General features: G+C 41.1%; 2 protein-coding genes across 3 annotated transcripts; both read right to left on the reverse strand.

Moving 5' to 3' along the window:
• Positions 1 to 454: 454 nt before the first annotated feature.
• On the reverse strand, positions 455 to 2,630 carry tmem275 (transmembrane protein 275). Of its 2 annotated transcripts, none has more exons than XM_027031808.2 (2): positions 2,115 to 2,630; positions 455 to 1,680 (listed from the first exon to the last, which is right to left on the reverse strand). In XM_027031808.2, the coding sequence occupies exon 2, from the start codon at positions 1,561 to 1,563 to the stop codon at positions 886 to 888; it is 678 nt and encodes a 225-aa protein (XP_026887609.1). In that variant the 5' UTR covers positions 1,564 to 1,680; positions 2,115 to 2,630; the 3' UTR covers positions 455 to 885. The 2 variants fall into 2 exon arrangements, with proteins under 2 accessions (XP_026887609.1, XP_026887603.1); XM_027031802.2 differs by having other exon boundaries at positions 455 to 1,684.
• A 1,019-nt stretch (positions 2,631 to 3,649) lies between these two features.
• kncn (kinocilin) lies at positions 3,650 to 10,818 on the reverse strand. Its single transcript, XM_027030265.2, has 5 exons — positions 10,671 to 10,818; positions 8,611 to 8,679; positions 8,265 to 8,336; positions 5,704 to 5,800; positions 3,650 to 3,725 (listed from the first exon to the last, which is right to left on the reverse strand). Exons 1-5 carry the CDS (start codon positions 10,816 to 10,818, stop codon positions 3,650 to 3,652), a joined length of 462 nt encoding a protein of 153 aa, XP_026886066.1.
• Positions 10,819 to 22,894: the final 12,076 nt, after the last annotated feature.

A 22,894-nucleotide genomic window follows, 5' to 3' on the forward strand; every position in this document is an offset into this window, starting at 1 on the left:
AGGTAAACTGTCTTATAATTCCTAAATATTAACTAAACAACAATACAGTTCCTAAATTTGGTAGTGATTCGTGTAACAGCATGATTCGTGGTGTCAGTATAGCTCATCTCTCATTATATCAATATCTCTATGGTGGTTACCTGCACAATAGCATGTTTTAGCAATTCCATCCAGATGCAGCTGCTTTAATATTTAACAATTTTATTTCTAGTCCTTTTGAAAATGGCAGTTCACATACCAGTGTCAGGCTAACAAATGAAATGCCCATGGGATTGGCTTTTTTGAGTAATCTACTGAGAAACATCCACTAGAGGATATTGCAAACACTGGCATGATTTAATTAATGCTATACACCATTGCTCAATATATTTATTCATATATATATATATATATATATATATATATATATATATATATATATATAAACAGTTATAGCAGAGATGGTGTTCCTCACACGTGGGATGCCGCAAGTTTGCTTTCAGTCTGTGTAATGACCCATCGACAGGCTCACTACTGTGTTTCTCTTTGTCTCCCCCATTGCTGCAGCTCATCTTGATTCTTGTCCAGGGTTGTCTTTACACAACAGCAGATTCTGGGCCCTTGCAAGCACCATAGCTGTGAATAGTCTGCGTAACAGTGGCACATCGCGAACATGTGAAACACGAGAGTGATTCACCTCCTCCATTTGGGCTCCAGTGCGCAAGGACATTCAAAGCCCCTTCATACACTTCACATGCCATGCTCCTAGAACCGCATGGCCCTCCCCATAGCAGTGTGCTCCGAGTTGACACTGCGCATATGTGCCTCCAGAAATGCCCTATATGCCATAAAATGGCTACATGCAAAAGTGTCGCCTTCCAATTTCAAAACATTTTATTTACATCTTCACAGTGGAGGTTGGGTATCCCAGGTGGCTGCCCCGTCGGAGGGCAATGTGAGCCTGACTGCTGCCCCATCCCCTGTGGAGGTGGAGAAAGTGGCACCCACTGTGTTAGGTCCGTTAGCCTCCATGGTGAAGAGTTTGCAGCCTCCTGGGGGGGTGTAGTCTGGGGCAGGGGCAGTGGTGTTTACAGCTGGGGGTGGAGCCTCCCGCTCTGGGCTGGAGCCATGGGAAGAGCTGGGAGAGTTGGTGGGGCTCAGCTGCACTGCTGTAGTGTCCTGCATCGTGTGCTCACTGGTCTCAATCTCAAATGCGGTCCCACTTCCCAGCCCAGACCCTCCCCTACCCATGAATCCCAGGCCGCCGGCCCCACCACCTTTTGCCCGTCGGGAGCTCTGTGGAGGGGGCAGGCGGCTGCAGACACAACATGCCCCGAAGAAGGTGAAGGCCACTAGTAGCAGGGCAGGACCGATAATGATGGGCGGGTTGCTAGAGGGCATGAGTGTGCTGAAGGCGAATGCACCCACCAGGGTGATGTTGATGCCTGCCAACATGATGCAGAGGCCGCAGGCACAGCACAGCGCTGGTGAGGGCAGGCCCTGTGGGCGGGACTTCCTCTTCCGCCGACTTTGGGGCTCCTTCTTGGGCACAGAAGTACCTGAGCTCCGTTCACTACACACCATGTCGTCACGGTAGCTTGCAATCCACGCCAACACTCTACCCCACGGCAAGCGCACCCCTTGGCAACAGGATGTGGTAGAAGGGCATGGCCATATACCTGATGACCTTTTTGCCCCAGACTACCTGCAACAAGTGTGAGACAAACTTGCTAAGAGGGTCACACAGCACAAAGACTTGGACGCTGTCTAAAGCCATTGGTGCTTAGGTGCTAACTATGGAACAAAAGCTTATACTCTCAGAAGCAGCATTCATCCAACAAGGTCACTGGTTAGTCATGATTTTTACAATGCTTCAAGAAACTAGAAAATCTGAGGAATAATCAGATGGCCCGTTGAAGTTCCACTGCCTAATACCCTATAGCTGGACGAATAAATCCTGATGGGCAATTTTACAATGCTCGTGGAAGCAGCGTTCGCCCAAGTTCGTCAGCGTTCTGCCGTTCACGTGCTCACAATCAAGAAATCGTTTATTTTATAAACATGTTTCAAACTTAGTCGCACCATATGTGAAAATGAAATGCCATGCAATCATTAAGGAGGATATAAAATCTCACCTTAACTGAGGACAATAGAGGGAAGTCTTGTAGTCGCTTCGTCCAGAGGAATTAGACAGGTTCTGCCACGGTTTTAACAAGGAATCCCGTGGTCCGCACATGCGAAAATCGATGCCTCTGTGGTACGTCAAACATTTCCTCTAACGCACCGCAAGGAAGACTCAACAACTGGCTTTCTAAAAGCCTTCGCTCACGCAACACTACTGCACTCTGAACCTGATTGTGGAAAAACACCAATTTCTCTCACGTTTCCCACGCGTCGTGGTGAGGATAGTGACTCGAGATATGTTGCATTTCAGCTTCTAAAGAGCTACCTTGACGCGGACCATTAAAAACAACTCATAAACACTGTGAATCCAACATATGTGCTGTAATCCCCTTCAGTAATGAACAAAACCGTCTTTTGTTTCAGACGAAAACGCTAACAGGTACTAGTTTCGGTTCGTCCGTTCAGCAGTGCCTATACTCCGCGTTTTGCTTTTCAATCTCGCACCTTGCTATCCCTAATACGGGAGCGTGAACGGACGAAGCGCGAATGGCCGTCTCCGTATAACGGTGTTACTTATGGTGTGAGTAGGGAGGAGGGACCCCAGTCGTTTGTGAACAGCTCCCGGTGCTACAATGCACCCGCTCGCTCTGCACCTATAGAAGGAAGCTACCGCTGGGATACTGATGTGAACCATCTTACAGTTATATTGTTTCAGAAAGACCGTGTGTTTCTTTACTTATATATATTTTAAAGTTTTCTTATTTTCTTTTCTTTTCTTTTTCGAGTTTTCTCTTTCGGGCTTTGGAGATTCCCTATGCAGGCACCGCTGTATGATGTCAACAAGGCATGCTTCAAATCAACATGTAATCTGTACTGAATATCTTACTAAGATTGCTCAAGTATAAAAATATGTATGTGAGTAATCTCGTTAATAATTCTGTCCTTTTTGCTTTTAATGCAATAAATAGAAGGCTTGTAGTTAAAAACCTAAAAATGGTTAGTTGGATAATATTAGTGGGGCATTTATTTCTTTATATCTGCTTTAAATGCAGTGAATATTAGGCTTCTGGGTAGAAATGGACATATGAATTGACCTGAATAATATTATTAGGACATTTATTAATTATCACATATTGTTATTAAGTATTAAATATTGGTAAATCATACCACTGAAATTGCCTTTTTATTATAATCTATCTATCTATCTATCTATCTATCTATCTATCTATCTATCTATCTATCTATCTATCTATCTATCTATCTATCTATCTATCTATCTAAAAAACACAATATTTAATCAATCAAAAGTGTTTTTACCAGAACATCTAGGGCTTTTGGAATGGTTGTTAACTAGTAGTAAATACCTCCAATAATTTGCAATTTACCTGATGTTTCATCACAAACCCACTTTAACTCATCAGGCAATTTTAAGTGATATTGTGTTTAATCAGTCCTCGAACACTGTGATTTGATTTGAAACAGTCCAATAAGAGAGTGTTCTCCAACCTCAGCTGGTCTACAGGGTGGATAGTGTCCACTTCAGAAGTTAGTGAAGGTCCTGCTCCAAGGCTGAGGGTTTAAGTGTGCGCTGACCCAAGATATCTGGAACATCTGAAGAAGGCCTAGGAAAAAGACATGTAAAGTGTAATGTGTGTAGGTGTGTCCTCAGTGCATTATGAATTTTGTCAGTCGAAAGAGTGTGCGCCCATGTGCATTTTTGTGCATAAGCTTGTACTAGTGAGTGAATGTGTGTAACAGCCCAGCCTCCTCATGCAACAAAAATGACAATATGAATGAATGGCATGGTGTACATCACCATAACAACCACGTCCTCGGCAACCTCATCACTAAAAGGAGACTAGTAAGCTCTAAGTGTAGTAACCAGTGTTAACTACTCACCTCTACACATAAGAGGGGAGGCTTGTGGGGCCTGAAATTTACACTCAGCTTTTCAAAAAATCCTGCCCAAAATCATAATCTTAGATTTCAGTGCCTGTTTGATCAATGCCCCTGTTTTACTGCTGATCTTTTGCCACAGATTGACAATGCTCAAAGACTAAAAGTAGTCTTGTTTAAGAATGACTTAGAACTATAACAGGAATCCATTCACTTCAGCTGTTTTCCCTCACACACCACTTAATGTCTGTTAATAAGCATGGCAGCCATGTGGTGGAGATTAGAGCATAACTTGCCTTTCATTTCCTGGCCCTCATTGCACGAATGACCATGTTGTATTTCATGTGGAGCTATGATTTCACTGCAGACATCCACTGAGGGCCCCTGAATTCAGTTTACAAGCACTTTGCTTAATATGCGTTTCGTTTGGAATGATCTGAAAAAACATTCACATAATACGCAGGGTTTTTTAAATTCCCCACTAGATATTTGGCTCATGCTGTGTTATATGAATTAATATGTTTGTATGCTTGTTTCTCTCTGGGAGAAATATTGATAAGAATAATGGGCTGCTCTGAAACATGTTATGCCCAATGTAGTAACAAACGATGCTCATTTGAACAACAAAAAAAAAAGTGAGTTTAATAAGACACTGGCCATGCACTCTCATCATAGCGGAGTGACATCCCAATCACTCTGTCCCCTAGCCAGGCAGAGTTGTAAGCAACCTTCCCCTAATGCCTGTTGTTGGAAATCTGAATCAAATTACACATCGGCCCCTGGAGACCCTGGTGGACTAAGAGAGGGAAATTATTGCGTTGCAGACGCAATGAGTGCGTGTATGTGTGTGTGTGTGTGTGTGTGTGTGTGTGTGTGAAGGGTCATTCCCAACTGCAGCCACATCACAATTTTATTCACCTAAAAAGCACATTAGATGGGTTTTTTTAATAACATATAAAAACCTTTAGTCTAGGGTCTCAAACAAAATCCATTAACAGTTTGCTTCATGCACAAAAACTATGAGTTTTTGGAAATGATAGCTGTACATTTCCATCATCCAAAAGGTACTGAGTTCAGTTAATTCTGTCATATTTGCCTGCTACTTTTAAAACCTAAAATCTAGCCTTTGACAATGCCATACCCTGAACAGTATAAAATACCCCAATGACAATGACGTCTGGCCTTTCTTGAAATTGTATTTTTCTTTTACAGAAAAAAGGTTAATATTCCTCAGTTATTGCTGGCAGTAACATATTGTTATGTTACTATTTGTAATGATGCCAGTCCAGGCACAGTTGCATTTTTATTAGTAGTCTGATGTCAAATAAAAAGCAAATTAGTGTGGCAACCTATTCCAGAGTGGCATACACATGGTTTTATTCTTCAAATATATCTCATGCAAGATGGTATACTTTTAGCTTGGTTCAGACCATTCAGAAACTTGTAAGTCTGGCATTTCCCCAAAGGCCAACTGTTTTATATAGGCATAGAGGTGTCCTGAACCTCATTTTGGTTTCTTGTTCAGTTTCCGCACTCCATGTAATGTTGGCTGTCATCATCAGTCGAAGTACCCCTGCAGCTCATTACTGGTCCAACCAGAGAGCTATCTTTGGGTATAATGCTAGACTGAATCTTTGGACCAAATAGTAACAGGTCTCATTTTTTAATCCAGGTTAGCCCTGCTCTGATCTCTAGGTGTTTTACCCATCTTCCTGTGAGTCCTCAGCTGTAGCAGTGGCCGTCTCTGTAAACGTACCCATACGGCTCTTAGAGTGCTCTATGTTCAGCTGAACCTGAGTCCCTGAGAGAGAGAGGTAGACAGGAAGAAACAGACAGAATGAAATTTTTAAAAATGTATACAATTTTATTTTATTACTTTTAATTATTTATTTTTTGTGAACTTCTTTGATTTGTGTGTTTGTATGTTAACAATCGCTCCAATCAACATAAACTTTACCACAACGGCAACATTTCTTTTTTCAACATCTTACCAATAAAAAATATCTGGATAAGAATTCTGGATTTGGCAATTAAAAAGAGACAGAAAGAGAGACATATACACAGAGAGAGGCAGACAGAGACAGTGGGGGGACAGAGAGAGACAGACAGACAGACATACACAGAGAGACAGAATGAGTGAGACAGATTTGCTCTCTATTTTCTGCCTTTGACCTATCTGCACAACTCACAGCTATGCTCTGAAGGCATGATTTTTGCTTGCAACCTAGGATACAGCACATTCACTGCTTTTTACAGCCCATCATGCACATGTCACATGCTCACATTAACCAGAGCATCCTGTCCTCAGCAACTCACGTTAGGTGTCTGACTCTCAAAGGCCTCTGAAGGTCTTTTCTATAGCAGCCTGACTCAGCAGGACTCAGTAAGCTTTCTTTTTCCAAAATTAGCCTCCTAATTCTCCAAAGTACAATTCATTCACAGGGAATCAAATCCATAAAGAACGTTGAGAAAACATAGGCAGACATGAACGCAGAGACAGGGGTGCCCCCCACTCCCAGGAGGAGGCACAAATGTGCATGTAAAATTTCAGTGGACGGGCGCGGGCAGTAGTGATTGGAAGCACTTTTAACAGTGGCAAAGTGATCTTTCCTCGCTAATTAAATGGATACGCTCACCTCCTTCCCCACCAACTACCCATACTCTTGACCACTCATTGCCCAGTGGAACCAACACTTGACAGAGCACAGAGCTGATTCAGAGGCATCAATCCGGTATTCATGTCATCTGCCGCACACTTTCATTTCAAGAGCAGTCAGGGCATCACTGAGGTTAGACCCAGTTAAAGGCCCTTCAGACTGAGAAAGGGTTTTGGCCTGAAGTGACTAATTTGTCATCAAAAAAGCAAAATACACATGTTAATACACATATTAATGCTAATACCAATGTTCAAAAATGATCCCACTCTGTAAAAAAAAAGATGTCGTACAATTGCAATAGTATGTGAGTTTCTAGGGCAACACAAGACAGATTTTGAAACAGGAGAAATTATTGACTTTTCAGTCACAGAAACGGCTTGTTTTTCCTTTTTTACCATGTCAAGAAAAACAGCAACAAAAGCCTTCCAGCATATATCAAAAATGGAAATCTGCTTCAGGGACAAAAACCTGCTACAGTAGCAAAAGTGGCCATGGATGTAATTAGAATCTCTCATACAGAGAGGGTCACACAGACATTAAAACACATTTCCAAAAAAAGGTCCTTGAAAACAATCACAGAACCTTCTTTGTACATCTAACTTCAAATTTGCTTCTTCATGATGCCCACAAAGCTGACATATTTCAGTGGGCTACCAGTGAAATTTGCCTGGCATAGAACTGGAGGATTATGTGTCCAAGAAGTCAATAGTTCAGATCCCCTGGTCACAAGTGATATACATGGTAGTTGGTCCAGGTTCCCAGTAAACTTTTAAAAACATATCTAACATCAAAGGAATACTACAAGTTCTGAATGCCAAAGAAACTATAATGCACTTCTAGTGTCCCCCTATAATTCACAACTTGACCTTTTGAGAGTTATGATAAAGTCCTATAAACAGCATGTTCATCTTTCCTTGCAATCTAGAAACATGACCATTTTCTGACTAAGAAAATGCTATTTACAATTTACAAATTTCACCAGAATAATTCATTGCAACTAAATTCGTTCCTCCTACCAGGGGAGCCAAGCCTGTCACACACAGAAGAATGTCGATATTTTCATGTATTTATGCCATCACAGGTATAGATGATATGGGGATATTACCATGTTTATATGGTTCTTTTAAAATTGTTAGTTTGCTAATCGCAGGGCAATGAAACGTTGTAGCCTGTGTATAAAACCTAGTTGGTGTGGTTGCTATGGTAATACTACAGCTATGCCTGTTAATACAATGTTAGTGCAGATAACTTTGAAATGTTATTGTGATTTGTTGTTGTGATTTTCTATTTGGCAAGTAGAGAGTGGTAGTAAGTAAATACTAAATACGGATAAGCCATGTGTCATGCTGTTTTCTCCCTCAGCATGGATGAAGCTAGGGCTTGGAACTAGGACCCCTGGGAGTTTCCTACAACTCCAAAATTCAGAACAAGCAGGACCAGTGAAGCATAAATCAAAAGCAGCAGACAGCTAACTACATATTAGCCACAAGAGTCAAACTGCATCAGATCGGGATGACACATGACAGCAGCTGGCAGGACAGAGTGAGAAGGTAATGCTGGGTGCATGACCTAGTGTACGTGGATGCTGTAAGAGAAACGTCCACACACCCTCTCGCCTGGGTGCATCTGGGGGCTGCTCAGGGGCTGTGCTTGCAGGCAACGGATGCACTCGGAAGTTCCCTGATAGGAAAGGGGAGATGTCATGTTTTCTCATATATATATATATATATATATATATATATATATATATATATATATATATATATATATATATATATATATATATATATACATACATATATATATATATATATATATATATATATATATATATATATATATATATATATATATATATATATATATATATATATATATATATGTAGATGCTCTCATCACGCACTGTCAAATTCACTGGATGTGTCAAACAGGACAGTAAAAAAAGACCTCTCACCTATATTGGGCAGAATGTGATGGAAGTTGAGCCATGCCTTTATGAAGGGGTACACTGAGATCAGGAGACCTTCAGAAACAGCCGGCAGAAGAGAGAACCTGTAACCATCACATCTACATAGCCATCAGGGAGAAGCAGCAGTTTAACCTCATAGGCGGGAGCAATATTCAGTTTCATTCCAATAAATGGCTCTCTAAACAAAAGGCCATGGAGACACGCTGCTCATGCAGATTAGGGCTGTGCACTACTCCGAATATGCTAAACTGCTATTCCTGATTCTCTTCCTCAACCACTCGCTCGCTGTCTCTTTCTTGGATAGGAGAAATGGTTGGCTGTTCAGTCACAGAAACGGCTTATTTTTCCTTTTTAACCATGTCAAGAGGAGCAGTGAGCTTTTCAGCATATATCAAAGATAGAAATCTACTTCAGGGGCAAAAAATCTGCTACAATAGCAAAAGTGGCCATAAGAGCTATGAGGGATCAAGGTTAAATACCAGCACTTTACAACCTGAATCAAATCTTGCCCAAATTGTGGGAAATGCTACTTGCCTTAAATTTTGGCCCATGTCTGCTAGAGAGATCACAGAGAGGATCAGCTGACCAGCCAGAGAGAGCCTACCTGCTTTTGATTGCCTGTGTGACACCTTAAAGACCTCTTTTGTTTGTTATTCTATCAACCACAGTGTCTCTCTCTCTCTCTTTCTCTCTCTTTCTCTTTCTCTCTCTTTCTCTCTCTCTCTGTGTTCCACTCAATCTCTTTATGATAATTCTAACATATCTACTGATGTGGGCAAGAGAATGTAGCTGCTTTTAAAGTTATTACACAGTCTAAATTAATTGTGAAGCCATCCAGACTGTGTTCAGCCACCCCATGGACAACTTTGGCCTTGTCATACAGCTTGACTTTTTTTTTCCCCCACCAATGATGTTCCACAGAGCAAGGTATGTTGGAGCCATTGCCTGGAGCCATTGTTTAGATTACTTGGCCCCACTTTCCAAGCAAGTGGCTTGGATTACAAGCCTGGATCAAATGATCTGTGACTGTTTTGATACAGAATTGCATGGAAAGCAGCTAGAGCAGGCAACTCTATCTAAGACTGCTAGGTTAAACACAGAGAACACTGCACGTTCATCTGAAAGTTTGTTGTCATTTGTCATTGTGGATTTCCTGGATGAAAATATTAGCCTTTAGGGGTTCTTTTTGTTGTTGTTGTTGGGGGTGGTTTTAAAAATCAGCACAATTTGAATGTGCTACGATTGAAAGCAGAAATAAGTAGCAGCATTAAAAATGTATGGTATGCAAAAGAGCTGTGTGCTGTGGAATAACACACGCTGGATTGGCTCTTACATGGGACCAAACTTTCTAAAATGGATTGAATCTAGCGACAGCCAAAGTACAAACACATACATTCACATTTACCTAATAGCACTGGGTAACAATATTTGAACCTTTTTTTCACAAAGTCATAGAGTACTTTTCTACAGCCTTCAGACCATCATGTATGTTTTTTATGTGTCACAGCATATTGTGCATTAAGTATGTAGTACTTATTCATAAATAAGGCTGTTATTACACTTAGTATGTGCACAAACCTATTTATAAAACATACAAATATTGATTTTTGCATATATTTGGCCTCAGGAGCATCCCTTGTCATTGTGCAGCAATAGTCTACAAACAGAGGGTATTCACTTTCCTTGGTACCACTCTTCCATACTATACATAATGAGACACTGGAACAAAAAAACTGTGGGTGACAGAAATTATGAAAACATATTTGGATTGATCATGCAAAAAAAATATTAAACTATTTTTTAAAGTATTTTTTGCAAGAAACAAAACCATTGCAGACCAGTGGATATTCATAGATTTGCCGAATTCTCTTAAGTAACCCAAAGCACCAGGCTACATGACAGCAATGGAATTGATTGCGATCAAACAGTCATTAGACAAACTTAATGACTCATTTAACTTGACTGCAAGTTCTGCAAATCGTTTCATCCTACCTAAACTTATGAAAGCCATGTTTGTGCAGTGTGAATGGAGAGTGGGTACCCACCGAGCCCTCCTGCGCCGAGGAAGATGCCACCCACGGCATCGGCGTCACAGTCCTTGGACACACCGATGATGATGCAACCGGCTACAATGCTGAGCAGGGCCGAGCCCACCCGCAGCCCGTGGTACTCCCCAATGCTTACAGCGTTCATTCAGCAGGTGGACCACTCTACCTGGCCAGGGGCCACTGCTTGCCCACGTACAACAAAACACCCACGTGGAGTTGTCTGGGGAGAAAGCAGACACGGAAAGGATACTTTCAGCCAGCGTACTGACCGTAACCCTTTCTGTGGAATGACTTGACTCTGTTACACTTTCTCCTCAAGCCTCTTCATCCATCATTTAAGAGTCCGCTCCAGTTACCCACATTAGATTCATGATCTGTGTGTCTATTCGAATTCAGGCTTGATTGATAGTAGCTAATCATTTCACCTAGGAAGGCTAGGGATTCTATGTTCCTAAAGACTTCCAGTTCATGATCATGAATCGGATTTGATGTACTAAAGTTAAAACAGTAAAAGGTTACTGGTCTTCCTGTGTAATGGCTTTGAATATGTACATGCTTAAGTGTGCTTGGCTTATGGTTTGGCTGCAAGTACAATCATAAAAATCTTGTGTGTGTCGTTATGGCCTGTCTTAGTAGGTTATTTCATGTTGTGATGTGTATCACCCATCACAAGCAACAGAAACAGCCATTCACCTTTAAAATAATTTCCATTATATACATGTTTAACAGGATCCTGACCCCCTATTTGTAGTGTTAAACTCTCCTTGTTTAGTTTGTGAAACTCATGTCCATCAAGAGCCCAATGACTTTATGTTCCCTGTCGCCTGCTGAGGATGTCACACACCACCCATGCAAGAGTGTAGTTATCATTATGGGGGTAGTGGCTCGAAGGGAAAAACATTATATAACAGGAGTTTGGGTCAGTCAAGAACACTGTAATTACACTTACATTTGTGAGCCCTTTGGTTACAGTGAGCACATACTGGATGAAGTGGCTAGCACAGGTGGCTAGCAGGGCTGATAACTGCTGCCTAACTTTTATGCCCGTTCCCATGAAACTGAGAAGGGTCTGCAGATCTCATATGTGAGGCTTTTCTTTCATGTAGAACCTATCTTTGTGTGAGACTCAGGAGGTGGCGCTGTTATCAGAATTGAGTAGATGAGGCAGATCTCAGAGAAGAGGTGGACAGAGAGGAGATTTAAGGCTAGATATTTTTAGGTGAATGCACTCCTTCCATTTGATTTGTCGACTGTGGTAGTGGCATCCTCTCACTTCAGGTTTTCTGTCTTCTGTGGCAGTGGAGCAGGGCACCATAATTGAGGCAGATTAAAGGAAATTCTGAGGCTGAAGGAGAAGCACAGGTCCTAGAGCTGGTCCTCATACAAAAACCCTGTGGCAATCAGTGAACCATCAATTAATCCAAATTTAGCAGACTTTGGCAGTGAATCCATTGGAAACATTCAACCCTATGCTTTTCACATTCAAAAACATGCCACTGGTCAAAAGCCTTAGGAACAAATTGTCATCGACTCAGTTAGCAAGTGAGGCAATCCTGCAACCTTAAGTGAATGTCATTTGGCACTTTGTGGAGCACAGAGTTGGATGGCACCCTCTGAGAAGGCCTAACTTGTGGCCTCTTCTCTTTGGGGACCAGAAGGAGGAAAGCGAGCCATGTCCTCCATCGTCAGGACCAAAGAACATGCACTTAGGGCCCCGGAGTTGCCATAGGGATGGCATATCCATGGCAACGGAGGGAGCCAGGGGGTGAGTGGGATTAACACCGGAGAATTGGGTAGCAAATGAACTTCACAGGCAAGGGGGAAGAAGTGACACATTTCCTGTGCAGACCTACATCATGTGGCATGCTTATGGATGAAACACAGATCCATAAATTTTAACCCTACTTCTAATAACATGCATGCACCCATATTCCATAAAATAATCATTTCAGCAGTGAGAAACAATGACAATATCTCCAGTGAAGATGTATGCATTTTCTTTCAAGATCACTAAAACCTTCATTACTTTGAGGACATAATCAAGTCAGAAAGACAAACAAAATATTCTTTCATTTTATCTCATTTGTGTTACTTGTAGTGAACCTTCATCTTGACTGATAGAAATGGAAAGCATTGGTAACCAAAACCATAATTTCATTTAGTTTTGCTGCCTCTGGCAGGTTGAAGATGATCAACTGAAGACAATTCTAAAAAGACTATTGCAATACAAAAGTTATAAGGATAAAGTGAGATAATCAACAGTTAAGTAATTTTGAATAATTTATAGCATTATTGGTCAATACATAAGGAACATTGCATGGCCTTACCTTCATGCTGCACGCAGAGGACCTTAGAAACATTCTAGATGTTAATGAACGTTTATTAATGCCTTTAATAATGTCTTCTAACCTACAAATATCTGAAGTACTGTAGTTTGATGCTGGCATTGAGATTTTAAAGAGCGTATTCAGGCAGAACAATAAAATAACCTATTTGTATACACTATTTAATTAGCAGTCACATTGGGTTTTTACTGAAATTGGATAACAGGATGTTTTCTGCTGGAAACACAAAATATGAGAGTGCTTCAGGGTGTGGGACAGCCAATAGTGAGCAATCAGTGGCGCTTTTGAATGGAACGTTCAGTGTATTAACCTACAGCTTAAACTAACACATCAGTCAGTCCTTCTATATACTAACGTTCTAGCTAGGTTGAATTTAACTAATTCATCGTACTTAAAAAAAAGGTTTGGAAATTGCATCTAATGAAGAGCTTTCCCTTCTTGGTTGGTGTCCTCTGTGATATAGTCCATGGTTGTCTATGGAACTGTGAGAGGCATCATCAATTGGCAGTGGTAGCTCAGTGGTCAAGGTACTTGACTTGTAACTAGGTTGCTGGTTCAAGCCTCACGGCCATGTTACCACTGTTGGGCCCCTGAGCAACGCCCTTAAGTTGTACTCAGTCATAATTGTAAGTTGCTTTGGATAAAGGTGTCAGCTAAATAATGAAAATGAATCATCTCTCATGGCACCTGCTCATAGCCTTCATCCAAATAGATGTGCCCATCTTCCACTGGATGACTATGTGGTGTGTGTCAAGAACAGAAAATCCTGCTTAAAAAGTGTGCTGTACTGCTGTTGAAGGCTCAAATAACTTAACTGGCTGTAAATGGAAGACATTTTATTTTGAAGTCGTCCCACTCCACACACACTATGCAGCAACTGCGGGCGATGTGAACAGGTCGCCCGTCACTGCTGAAGAGATTACAGCCCCCTGACAGTAATTAGTCTGCCGTACCTGGGGCGGATAATTGTGACATCCATTTAAACCTGCACCAGTGATGAGTGTCTCCAGCCTGCAAGAGGTACATTAGCCTTTGTTCCCTCGAGGTTGATAAGCCTGCGCGGGCAGTGCTTTCGGCTGTGAGCTCAATTACCATTGAGGTGAGGCAGAGCACTCTACATCCATTTCATAGGCCTGTGGGCCTTTCATGTGAAAGGTACAAGTGCAGGACACTGCAAGCCTCCATGCACTGTGCAGCACAGAGAGTCCGTGAGAACATCAGCCAACATCTGGGCTTGATAATAAGTTCAATAATATCAGGACAGGCTTTATGCAGCTTTAGTGGCACTCATTCAGAAAGAAACCTAAGCTTCAATTAGTTAAACCTGATATCATGGTGTGACTAACCCAGGCCTTAAAGCCAAAATCTCACAACACTACCTCATTTTGCATATTTACAGCAAAAGCCCTTTTGTTAGCCTAAAAAAAAATTACAAAAACTCTACACAGGTCATATTCATAATGCTTATCTCATTTGGGGACTTTTCTACCTCCTATAGCTATTGAAGAACATGAGAAACATCAATAATTCTGTCTTAGAGTTTGGATATTTTATGTAGTGTACAGCTCCATCTGCTGGTCAGGAGCAAACCCATCAACCACATCAACATTGGTCTGTCCAGAATTTTCCGAGCTGGGTTTGCATGATCATATTCCTAGAAGCTATTGGTCTAATGAGGGCCCATTTGGCCCAACTTCCAGACATGGGGCATGCCAGGCCAGTGACTCAAAAATACTCCTGTATATGTGGCACATGCTTGGCATTCTGAATGACTGGAGAGTTGCCCTCTGCTCCAACAATGGCATGACATGGCCAGGAATATAATAATCCTGGAAAGCCACTGTTTCAGGCTTGTTTCCCTTTAGGAATTAGATAGCTATAGAACTGAAAACATGCACAATATAATCTAACCAAAACTCCTGGGAGAATTTACAAACCATTAGGATTCTCAAAACTTACAACAGTCTTTAATGAAAAATATCTGGTCTAAACAATGCAGATTTATAGATATAAGGTTGCAACATCATCACAGTATGTCAATTATTGTAAGCTTATTATATAGCATTAGGTGTTTTGTCTTGGAGATCTTTTGTATGTGTGCGTGTGTGTGTGTGTGTGTGTATTTATATAAATGGGCAAAGTTCTTCAAGTGATTAAAACAGGACAGTTTATAGGTGTTGGTTGCTGGTAGCATGCATGAATCACCAAGACTCCAAAATTAGTTATATGTTACTTCTATGACCACATTATATGTTTTGTTTTTGTTTGGTATATATTATTCGTATTGTTATAAATATTTCATTACCATTTTTCAGTTCAACATCAGATAGATCTGAAAAATAAAGTCTTTTTTTCAGTTTTTGCTCATCTTTACCTACGGTACCAGTCATGCTGGAGGCCACTATATATACACTTGGCTACAAGGAAAAGCAAGTGTTTTTGATTACCTTGATGCTCCTTGTCACACTGATATGGTAATTACAGTATTTTAAGATGCATCATGAATGGGAATGTGGCAATGGATACACTGAACTCATGCCATAATTGTTTACCATCCAGAATGTTAATATAAAGTGCAGCGAAATGATTGCTTGTCTAAGGCAAGCTCAATAAAAATGTTGTCATTTCCTGCCTATTGTTGATAGGCTGCTACACCCAGCATGAATTGAAAGTAGAGATTGTTGGCATCCAGCAGAAAAGCTTATATTTCCAGTTTCATCAGCTTTCAGTTTAAAATTTATCCAGTATCTACTTGTAGTGATATGTGATTAAAGTCCATAAACCAATAAAAACCACACTGAAAATGCTTTGCAGACTTAATGCAATAGATTCTGGTAAAATAATTTTGGCAAACTGCTTCTCTTCTCTTCAGGGGGATTTTGCAGTGTAAAGCAAGTTGTAATAACCCAAGGCCATCAATGCTATGTCTGTGATTGAGGTTTTAGTCAAGACAAGTTCAAGTGCTAAACGAACCTATAACTGGATTATTTCTTTATTAGATGATTTAGGAAACTACTTTTTACATCTGTTTATACAGAGGCTTCAAGGTCTGCCATGATTATTGTTAAAGCCTCTTCACTGCATCAATCTGATCACAAGAGTATTTTACAATTTCATTTTTCCCTTTCATACATTTTCCCCCTTGTTTTGATTCTTTATCTGCTACTTGTTTTATTAAGATTTGTTACTACCTGTACTATGGCTCACTAAATGGAGACAAATTAGATTCAATCAATATATGATGTCAATATATGAAGTCAGTGGGAAGGACAGCTAAAACAATATCAAAATTCCAAACAGGCAACAATCAAACCTTCACTCTATCTGAGAGGTTCAAGGCTTTATCATTAACTAAAAGGACCTTTGGCTGATGTAATGTGCGAAAGAATCAGATTATGATTCTACCAGGATGCCTAGCGGGAAGAATCTGTTATATTTCCCCCTGAGAACCTGCTAATTGGATTATACTCCCATCACCTGACAGTATGAACCAAGGCTAGATTCAACAAATCCACACACTACCATCTTATGAATCAGTCTCAGCATCTCATAAAGGTTTCCATAGTTACCAGTCAGCTGATGTCCAACACAAGCGTTCCTGAAAAGAGGAGTGCTCTGTCTACATATAAAGTCTTTTGTTCAACTCCCACTATCTCATCCATTTGGATATATTGGAAAATTGGACAAATTGAGTTTTCCTAGTCACAAGGGATGACTCTGCATCTTTGAATTTTATTTAGTAGTGTAATGGGCAGAAAGAGACCAGTTGTTGTTTGGTTCACAGTCAAATGACATGCAGTTAGCTTGCCTTTTTCCCCTACACTTCATAAATCTAAAGACTACATTTCTACATATACCACCTCAAAGGATTCATTATTGGCAAACTTAATTTTCACTTAAAATAAAAATCATCACGCAGGAAAATGAATTTAATCTGTGCTTGGTTTAGAAAACTGCAGTTGAAGTCACATACTTTAATCATATGGCAAAAACATGAGGATGTTTCCTCTATCAACTATGATGTGGTCTACAGTCCAATAATGCTATGAGCACACTAATATTAATTTCAGTTTGAAAACATGTTCCATATCTTATGTATTGATTTCAGTAGGGGTTCTGGGCTGCCTTTGCATCTGTCTGCTGGCTATTCCAGGGCTTTCTGCTGATTACTGTTCAATAGTCATAGGTATTCACCAACTGTCTTTCCTTGTAGTCATTAAGGTTCTCTTGTATGTGCAAATATTTAAAACATGCATTAGTAGTTGATACATGCTAACACTTTTGGGAAAGGCTAAACACATCCATGGACATCAATATTTCCACTTTTAGAATTATTCTGCTCCTTTATGATGCAATCATGAGAAAGAAAGATATGAGATAGGATCTGTGATGATTTCTACAGATACTTAATGTTTTGTTACATGTAAATGCAGGCTGATAGAATTGAGTACATACTATACAATCTAATTCAGTATACTAATGAAAAGCCTGTTAGTCATAATGTCTGGATTTACAGCAGGGTGAAGTTTGTAATATTTGTAATCCCTTTAGTATTATCTGGATTTATGCATGAATGGCTCCTAAAATGTAAGCAGATCTTGATCTAATTCATACTAATAATACAGACAATTGCAGTCATTTATAGAAAGTTTGTGAATGTATAGATCATCATGGACAATCTGGTTACATTTGTCATGGTCCCATCCCTGAGCAGTCTGTTTTATTTGCTTCCTCCCTGTACTTCCATGTTTCCCTGTATTTGTTCAGTTTCCTTGGTTACTGATCTCTTCCCTTAGTTTCCAGCTGTTCTCAGTTAGTCTCACTGGTCTTCTTATTGAAACCTGGTATTCACTTCCCCTTATTGCTGGTCATTCTCTTATGTTCTCTCACAATATATTTTGTGCCCTCTCATGTTTTCTCTCCCATTCTCTGGTTCTTTCATATTCTATCAATCATTCTCTTTCAATGATATCGGTTATGCTTCTCGGGTTGTTGTTTTTTTATTCTTGCTCATTTCATCTTTTGATCGTCTTACCCTGGTTTGTACTTATTTGGTTCTTTCATTTATGCTATGTTCATTTGGGCTTCTTCTGTGTCCAAGTAAACTCTTCCTTTGTTATGACTTAGTTATTATTCTAATATTTTAGTTAATTTGTTATGAATTCTGCCCAGCCCACTAGGTTTGCTACACCCAGACCAAGCAGAACATCTTCTCCTGAATACTAATGGGCATCACCTGTTTATCTCTATTTGTCCCCTTTTAAAGACTCCCGTCTCCCAGACCTCTTTGCAAAGTATTGCTATCCTAGTATGCACACCAAGCGTTCTCTTCTCCTGTTGATTTTTCTGGCTACCAACCTCTATTTCCTCCCCAGACTATGCCTCGCTCCTAGCCCTTCAGTTCCCTCTGGACTCCACCTACCGGTTCAGACCATGGATTTGACTGACTATTTACTGTATCATGATCTCCGGTTTACTAATGCTGATCCTATGAAGTACTCTTACAGTCCTTATCTGTATTGTGTACCTAATAACAAATTTGCATTTGGATCCAAACATACCTGTGTCCTAGCGTTCGTGATACCATTAGTCTAATACTAGTATAATGTATTATTGTATTAGTCTTTGTTCAGTTTTTGTTTCCTGTATATAAACCTCCTGTTTACCTCTTTAGTTCGCTGATTAATCATGTTAGCTACTTTCCTTGTGTATTGTTATTCCCTTTTCCTTGTTTCTCTCTGTTCTTTAATTACATTTTTTTTACATTCGTTTATAGCCAATTCCTCTTTTCATGGCGTCATTCAAGCTTTCTGAATTTGACTATCTTTACTTTATTATACAAGATGACTATACTCCACATTTGTGTTTGCCCTCAAACTTGCAAACGTTACAGAATTACTAGCCTACCCAGAACAGTACTCGACGATACGGTACATGGTTACAAGGCTGTGAAAGAACTCCCTCTTAGCACAATCATACCAGACAGATTGTCTCCCCTGGCACTGTGTGGACAAGGAGATCTCTGTGCTGGTCCAAGAGGTCCATCAAGGAGTGACAGGCACAGGACCCTTAGGCTGCCAAGACTCCCCGTAAGTGCTCACACTCTACGAGTCTTGGTGGCAGCATCAGGAGTACACTAGGGCAGGACCTAGATAAGTCTACTATTGTGAACTCACTTACTGTTGAGGTCATGCCTGGATCTAAGGCAGACAAGGAGGCCCTCACCCCTTTATCCATGGTTCCAGAAACCCTTGCCATTTCTTACAATTCTAGTAGTCCCAGGAAAGGACACATTAAGGAATGCATGCATGGAAAATTCTTGCATTCATGGTTAGCCATCAAATCATGTCAGTCGGACCTCATTTATCAGGTGGGGAGGATGGTGGACTTGGAGAACCGTCCAGGAAAGCCTCTGACTGTGTTCCTGTCAACATGCTAAACACGAATCTGGAGTGTGGGAGGTGTCTCCAGCATGATGACACCCCGCCAGTTCCAGTTCCCAGTACAGTAGGCATCAATCGCCTCTTTCAAAGGTGAGAGGCCAACCGATCTCTTCAAAAATTCGAAGATGCCGCCAAATCACCTGATTCCAGCATGCATACTGAAGATCAGAGTAAAGAATCAAAATACAGTATACAGACTTGCTCTTGCGCATCAAAGCTTGTGAGCCATTTTCTCTCCCCTCGGTGATATGTACCCTGCATGAATATTTTAGGTCAGTTTCCTTAGAAAGGTTAGTTTTACAGAGCAAGTTGTATTTACAATACCTCCTTTGTCCAGAATCACCTGAGTTCCTTAAGGTTTGCTTTTTTTTTTTTTTCTTTTTACAGTTCTAAGAGGGAAAAGCTTTACAGTGGGTGGAAATACTTATGGAACACCAAGCTGAGGAAATGACATTGGGTTTTTTACAAGATAGATTTTCTGTGTGTAAGTCAGGTGACCCTCCTGGTAACTCACTCATTCACTGCCCCCTTGCTTGTATTCTCCTAGTAATAGTAGTCCTAGTAATAGGTAACATAAGCCACCAGCCCTTAGAAAGGGCTGTGCCCCATCTAGGCATATTGTTGGCTCTTTTCAGGCAGTTCTGCCTGTGACCAGGTCAACAGACACTGATGTACCATCTGATCTGCCAGATCTCTGGCCAAATGCTACAGCGTCTCCAGGACCATCACCACTTTGCCCTGTTTGAGTTCCCAGAGTGGAAGACACCAGTCAAGAGTCTATTCCAGATGCCATGCCCAGTGTTGAGCCTGTTCCGGACGCCATGCCCAGTGACGCACCTGTTCCAGACGCCACTGGACCTGCCACCAGAAGCAGCAGCTGTGCCTCCAGACCTGCCAGACCCGCTGCCAACAACAGCAAATGTGCTTTTGGACCTGCCCAACTCACCACCAGTAGCAGCAGCCGCACCTCAGGACCTGCCGGGTGTTGGCCTCCCAACCTGTAACTCAAGTGGTCATGCCCGGCTGCTCTCCAGTGTCCCAAGGGGCCATCTATATAGCCTTCCAGCCAGTTGCAGAGGCCATGGCCCGTCACTCCCAGGTGATTTCTATGGCTGTGTTCCGTGGCAAGCCAGAGACCACATCACGCAATTCTCCAGTGTTGCCAATGACTCCAGACCTGCCCCATTGACTGTTTTGCCAGCCTCCAAGACTGCTCATATGTTGCCTGATGCTATTCATGGTTTTGTTTTGATCCCTATTTTTGTATCCATTCTAGTCTCTGTAAAGATACCAATCCTTGTTCCAATGTCAAGTGTTACTGCTCAAGTGTCTGTTTATATTCCAGCTATTTATCCCCAATTTTGCCTCTGTATCTGTACCGTCCTGCTACAATTCCTGTCTAGTCCCAGTGTGTCTACCTCTCGTCTCTGTGACTGCTCGTTTCAATCCCTGCTCTGTTCCTATCTCAAGTCCTGTTCTGTACTGTTTGCTCCAACTCTATTCCTTGCCCTGTTCCTGTTTCTAGCTATGTAGACCTTTCATTTGGTCCCTCTGTTAATGCTCCTGATTCCTTCTCCTTTTCTGGGCCTTTTTCTCAACCTGTGTGTGCCCTTCACCTTATCTTGGCACCTGTTCCTGACCCTAGTCCCTTTTTCTGTCTCTGGTGTTGACTCTTAATTTGTCTGTTGGTTCTTCTGTTTCTGCTCCTGTTTTTGTGTGTGTTTATGTGTGTCAAACATTAAGGGGGTGGGGGTGAGAGGTGGAGATGAGATACTGTGATGCTCCCATCCCTGTGCATTGGTTTTCTCCCTATACTTCCATGTTTCCCTGTGTTTATTCAGTTTCCTTGGTTGCTGACTTTGTCCCTTAGTTTCCAAACTTGTTAGTCTCATTAGTCTTCTTATTTAAACTCCGTATTCCTTTCCCCTCTTTGCTGGTCATTCTCTTATGTTCTCTCTCGTTATCTTTAATTTTCTCTGATCCTCTCATGTTTTCTCTCTTGTTCTCTTGTTCTTTTTCTTTATCTCTGGGACATTTCGGTTATGCTTCTCATGTTTGTTTTCTGTGTTCGTTTACTCATCTTAGCCTGGTTTTGTACTTCTTTGGTTCTTATGTTTATGCTATGGTCATTGGTGCTTCTTCTGTATCTAAGTAAACTCTCTTTTTGTTATCATTCTTAGTTATAGTCTCCTTAGTTCTTTGTTCTATTTTTGGTTACCTGTTTGGTTCTCTGATTAATCTGATAGCTAAGCTCCTTGTGTATCGTTCCCTTTTTCCATTTGTTAATTAAACTTTCCTATGTTCATCTTGTTATGTGTGTGACCCATCTTTGTGGCAGCTTTTAGGCAATGGTGCAACTTCCTACTCCTGTTTTCAGGAATAACTGGCATCTAAAACAGAAACATCCATACCTGAGTTTCACGATTTCCAGAAAGACAAAATTGAGGACCACATGGCTCAGGTTAATATCAAGGGATGAAGGTCCTTGCTTTAATGTACACCACTGGAGCATTTTTGTAAGGAGCATGCACTTCGACGGTGGCAATGTTTACATTATGGAAAAGTGGCAGGAAAAGACTGAAAACTTGTTCTGTACCACACTTTTTTCGATTGTTTACATTTCAGTTATCATTGCACCCCATTACCCAATAAATTTAAGATAAAGAGCTAATCATTTGAACTGGTAATGTTGCACTAGGGAAAACACTCTCACCTAGCTTTGGTCCTGTAGTTCCTCCGCTCTGTATGCTGTTTTCCCTGCTGCAACAACCCTGATTAAAGCACTCTATGACGTTACAGGTTTTGTGTGTTAGTGTGACAAGCATGTGGAGCTGGGATTCTTTCTTACCTAGAAACCCACAGCACACACAGCACTTATGTACACCCATTTCAGCATACCAACATGATTCAAGAAGGTTACAGGCACTTCCTGAATAATTGTGGTATGTTAAGGGGGGGGGGGGGGGGGGGGGGGGGGGGCACTGAGGGCTGGCTTCCCAGGCAGGGAAAACAATATACTAGCCCTGGACAATACCTCACTTTGAATGAAGACTTACCATTTTTTTAAAAAAGCAATCCAGGTCTGGGCTGAATACCAGGAAAACTGGCCCTAAAAAGGAAAGAGCAGTAGTACATCATGACATGGTACACAATACTGTTATAAAACATAATGCTCTGGGTTCCTACATAAGACTAAAAAAAAACACCACCCAGTTTGATGAAATGTCTTAATTGTAAAGGGAACACCTTGAGTTTATCCCTTAATGTTTTTATGCGTGCTTGAGGTGCACTGGATGCTGCTGCTGAAAGAATCAAAGAACTGGAGGCCAATATAATTAGAGAGAATTAGAATCTCAGCTCAATGATCTGCAAATCAAGAGTTTTTTCAACTGATGAAGAGTTAAGAGCCTACACCCATTTTCCAACAGAGGTG

The sequence above is a fragment of the Electrophorus electricus genome, chromosome 7, assembly GCF_013358815.1.
Source record: "Electrophorus electricus isolate fEleEle1 chromosome 7, fEleEle1.pri, whole genome shotgun sequence".
Lineage (NCBI taxonomy): Eukaryota > Metazoa > Chordata > Actinopteri > Gymnotiformes > Gymnotidae > Electrophorus > Electrophorus electricus.

Bases quoted from the DNA above. Each gene is read 5' to 3' on its own strand.
- tmem275 (XM_027031808.2), bottom strand. From the start codon at position 1,563: ATGGTGTGTAGTGAACGGAGCTCAGGTACTTCTGTGCCCAAGAAGGAG.
- kncn (XM_027030265.2), bottom strand. From the start codon at position 10,818: ATGAACGCTGTAAGCATTGGGGAGTACCACGGGCTGCGGGTGGGCTCG. The intron at 8,680-10,670 runs GTGGGTACCCAC...CTGTTTCTGAAG, and splicing joins CCTCGGCGCAGGAGGGCTCG to GTCTCCTGATCTCAGTGTAC. The intron at 3,726-5,703 runs GTAAAACACCTA...TCTTTTTCCTAG, and splicing joins GAGGACTCACAGGAAGATGG to GCCTTCTTCAGATGTTCCAG.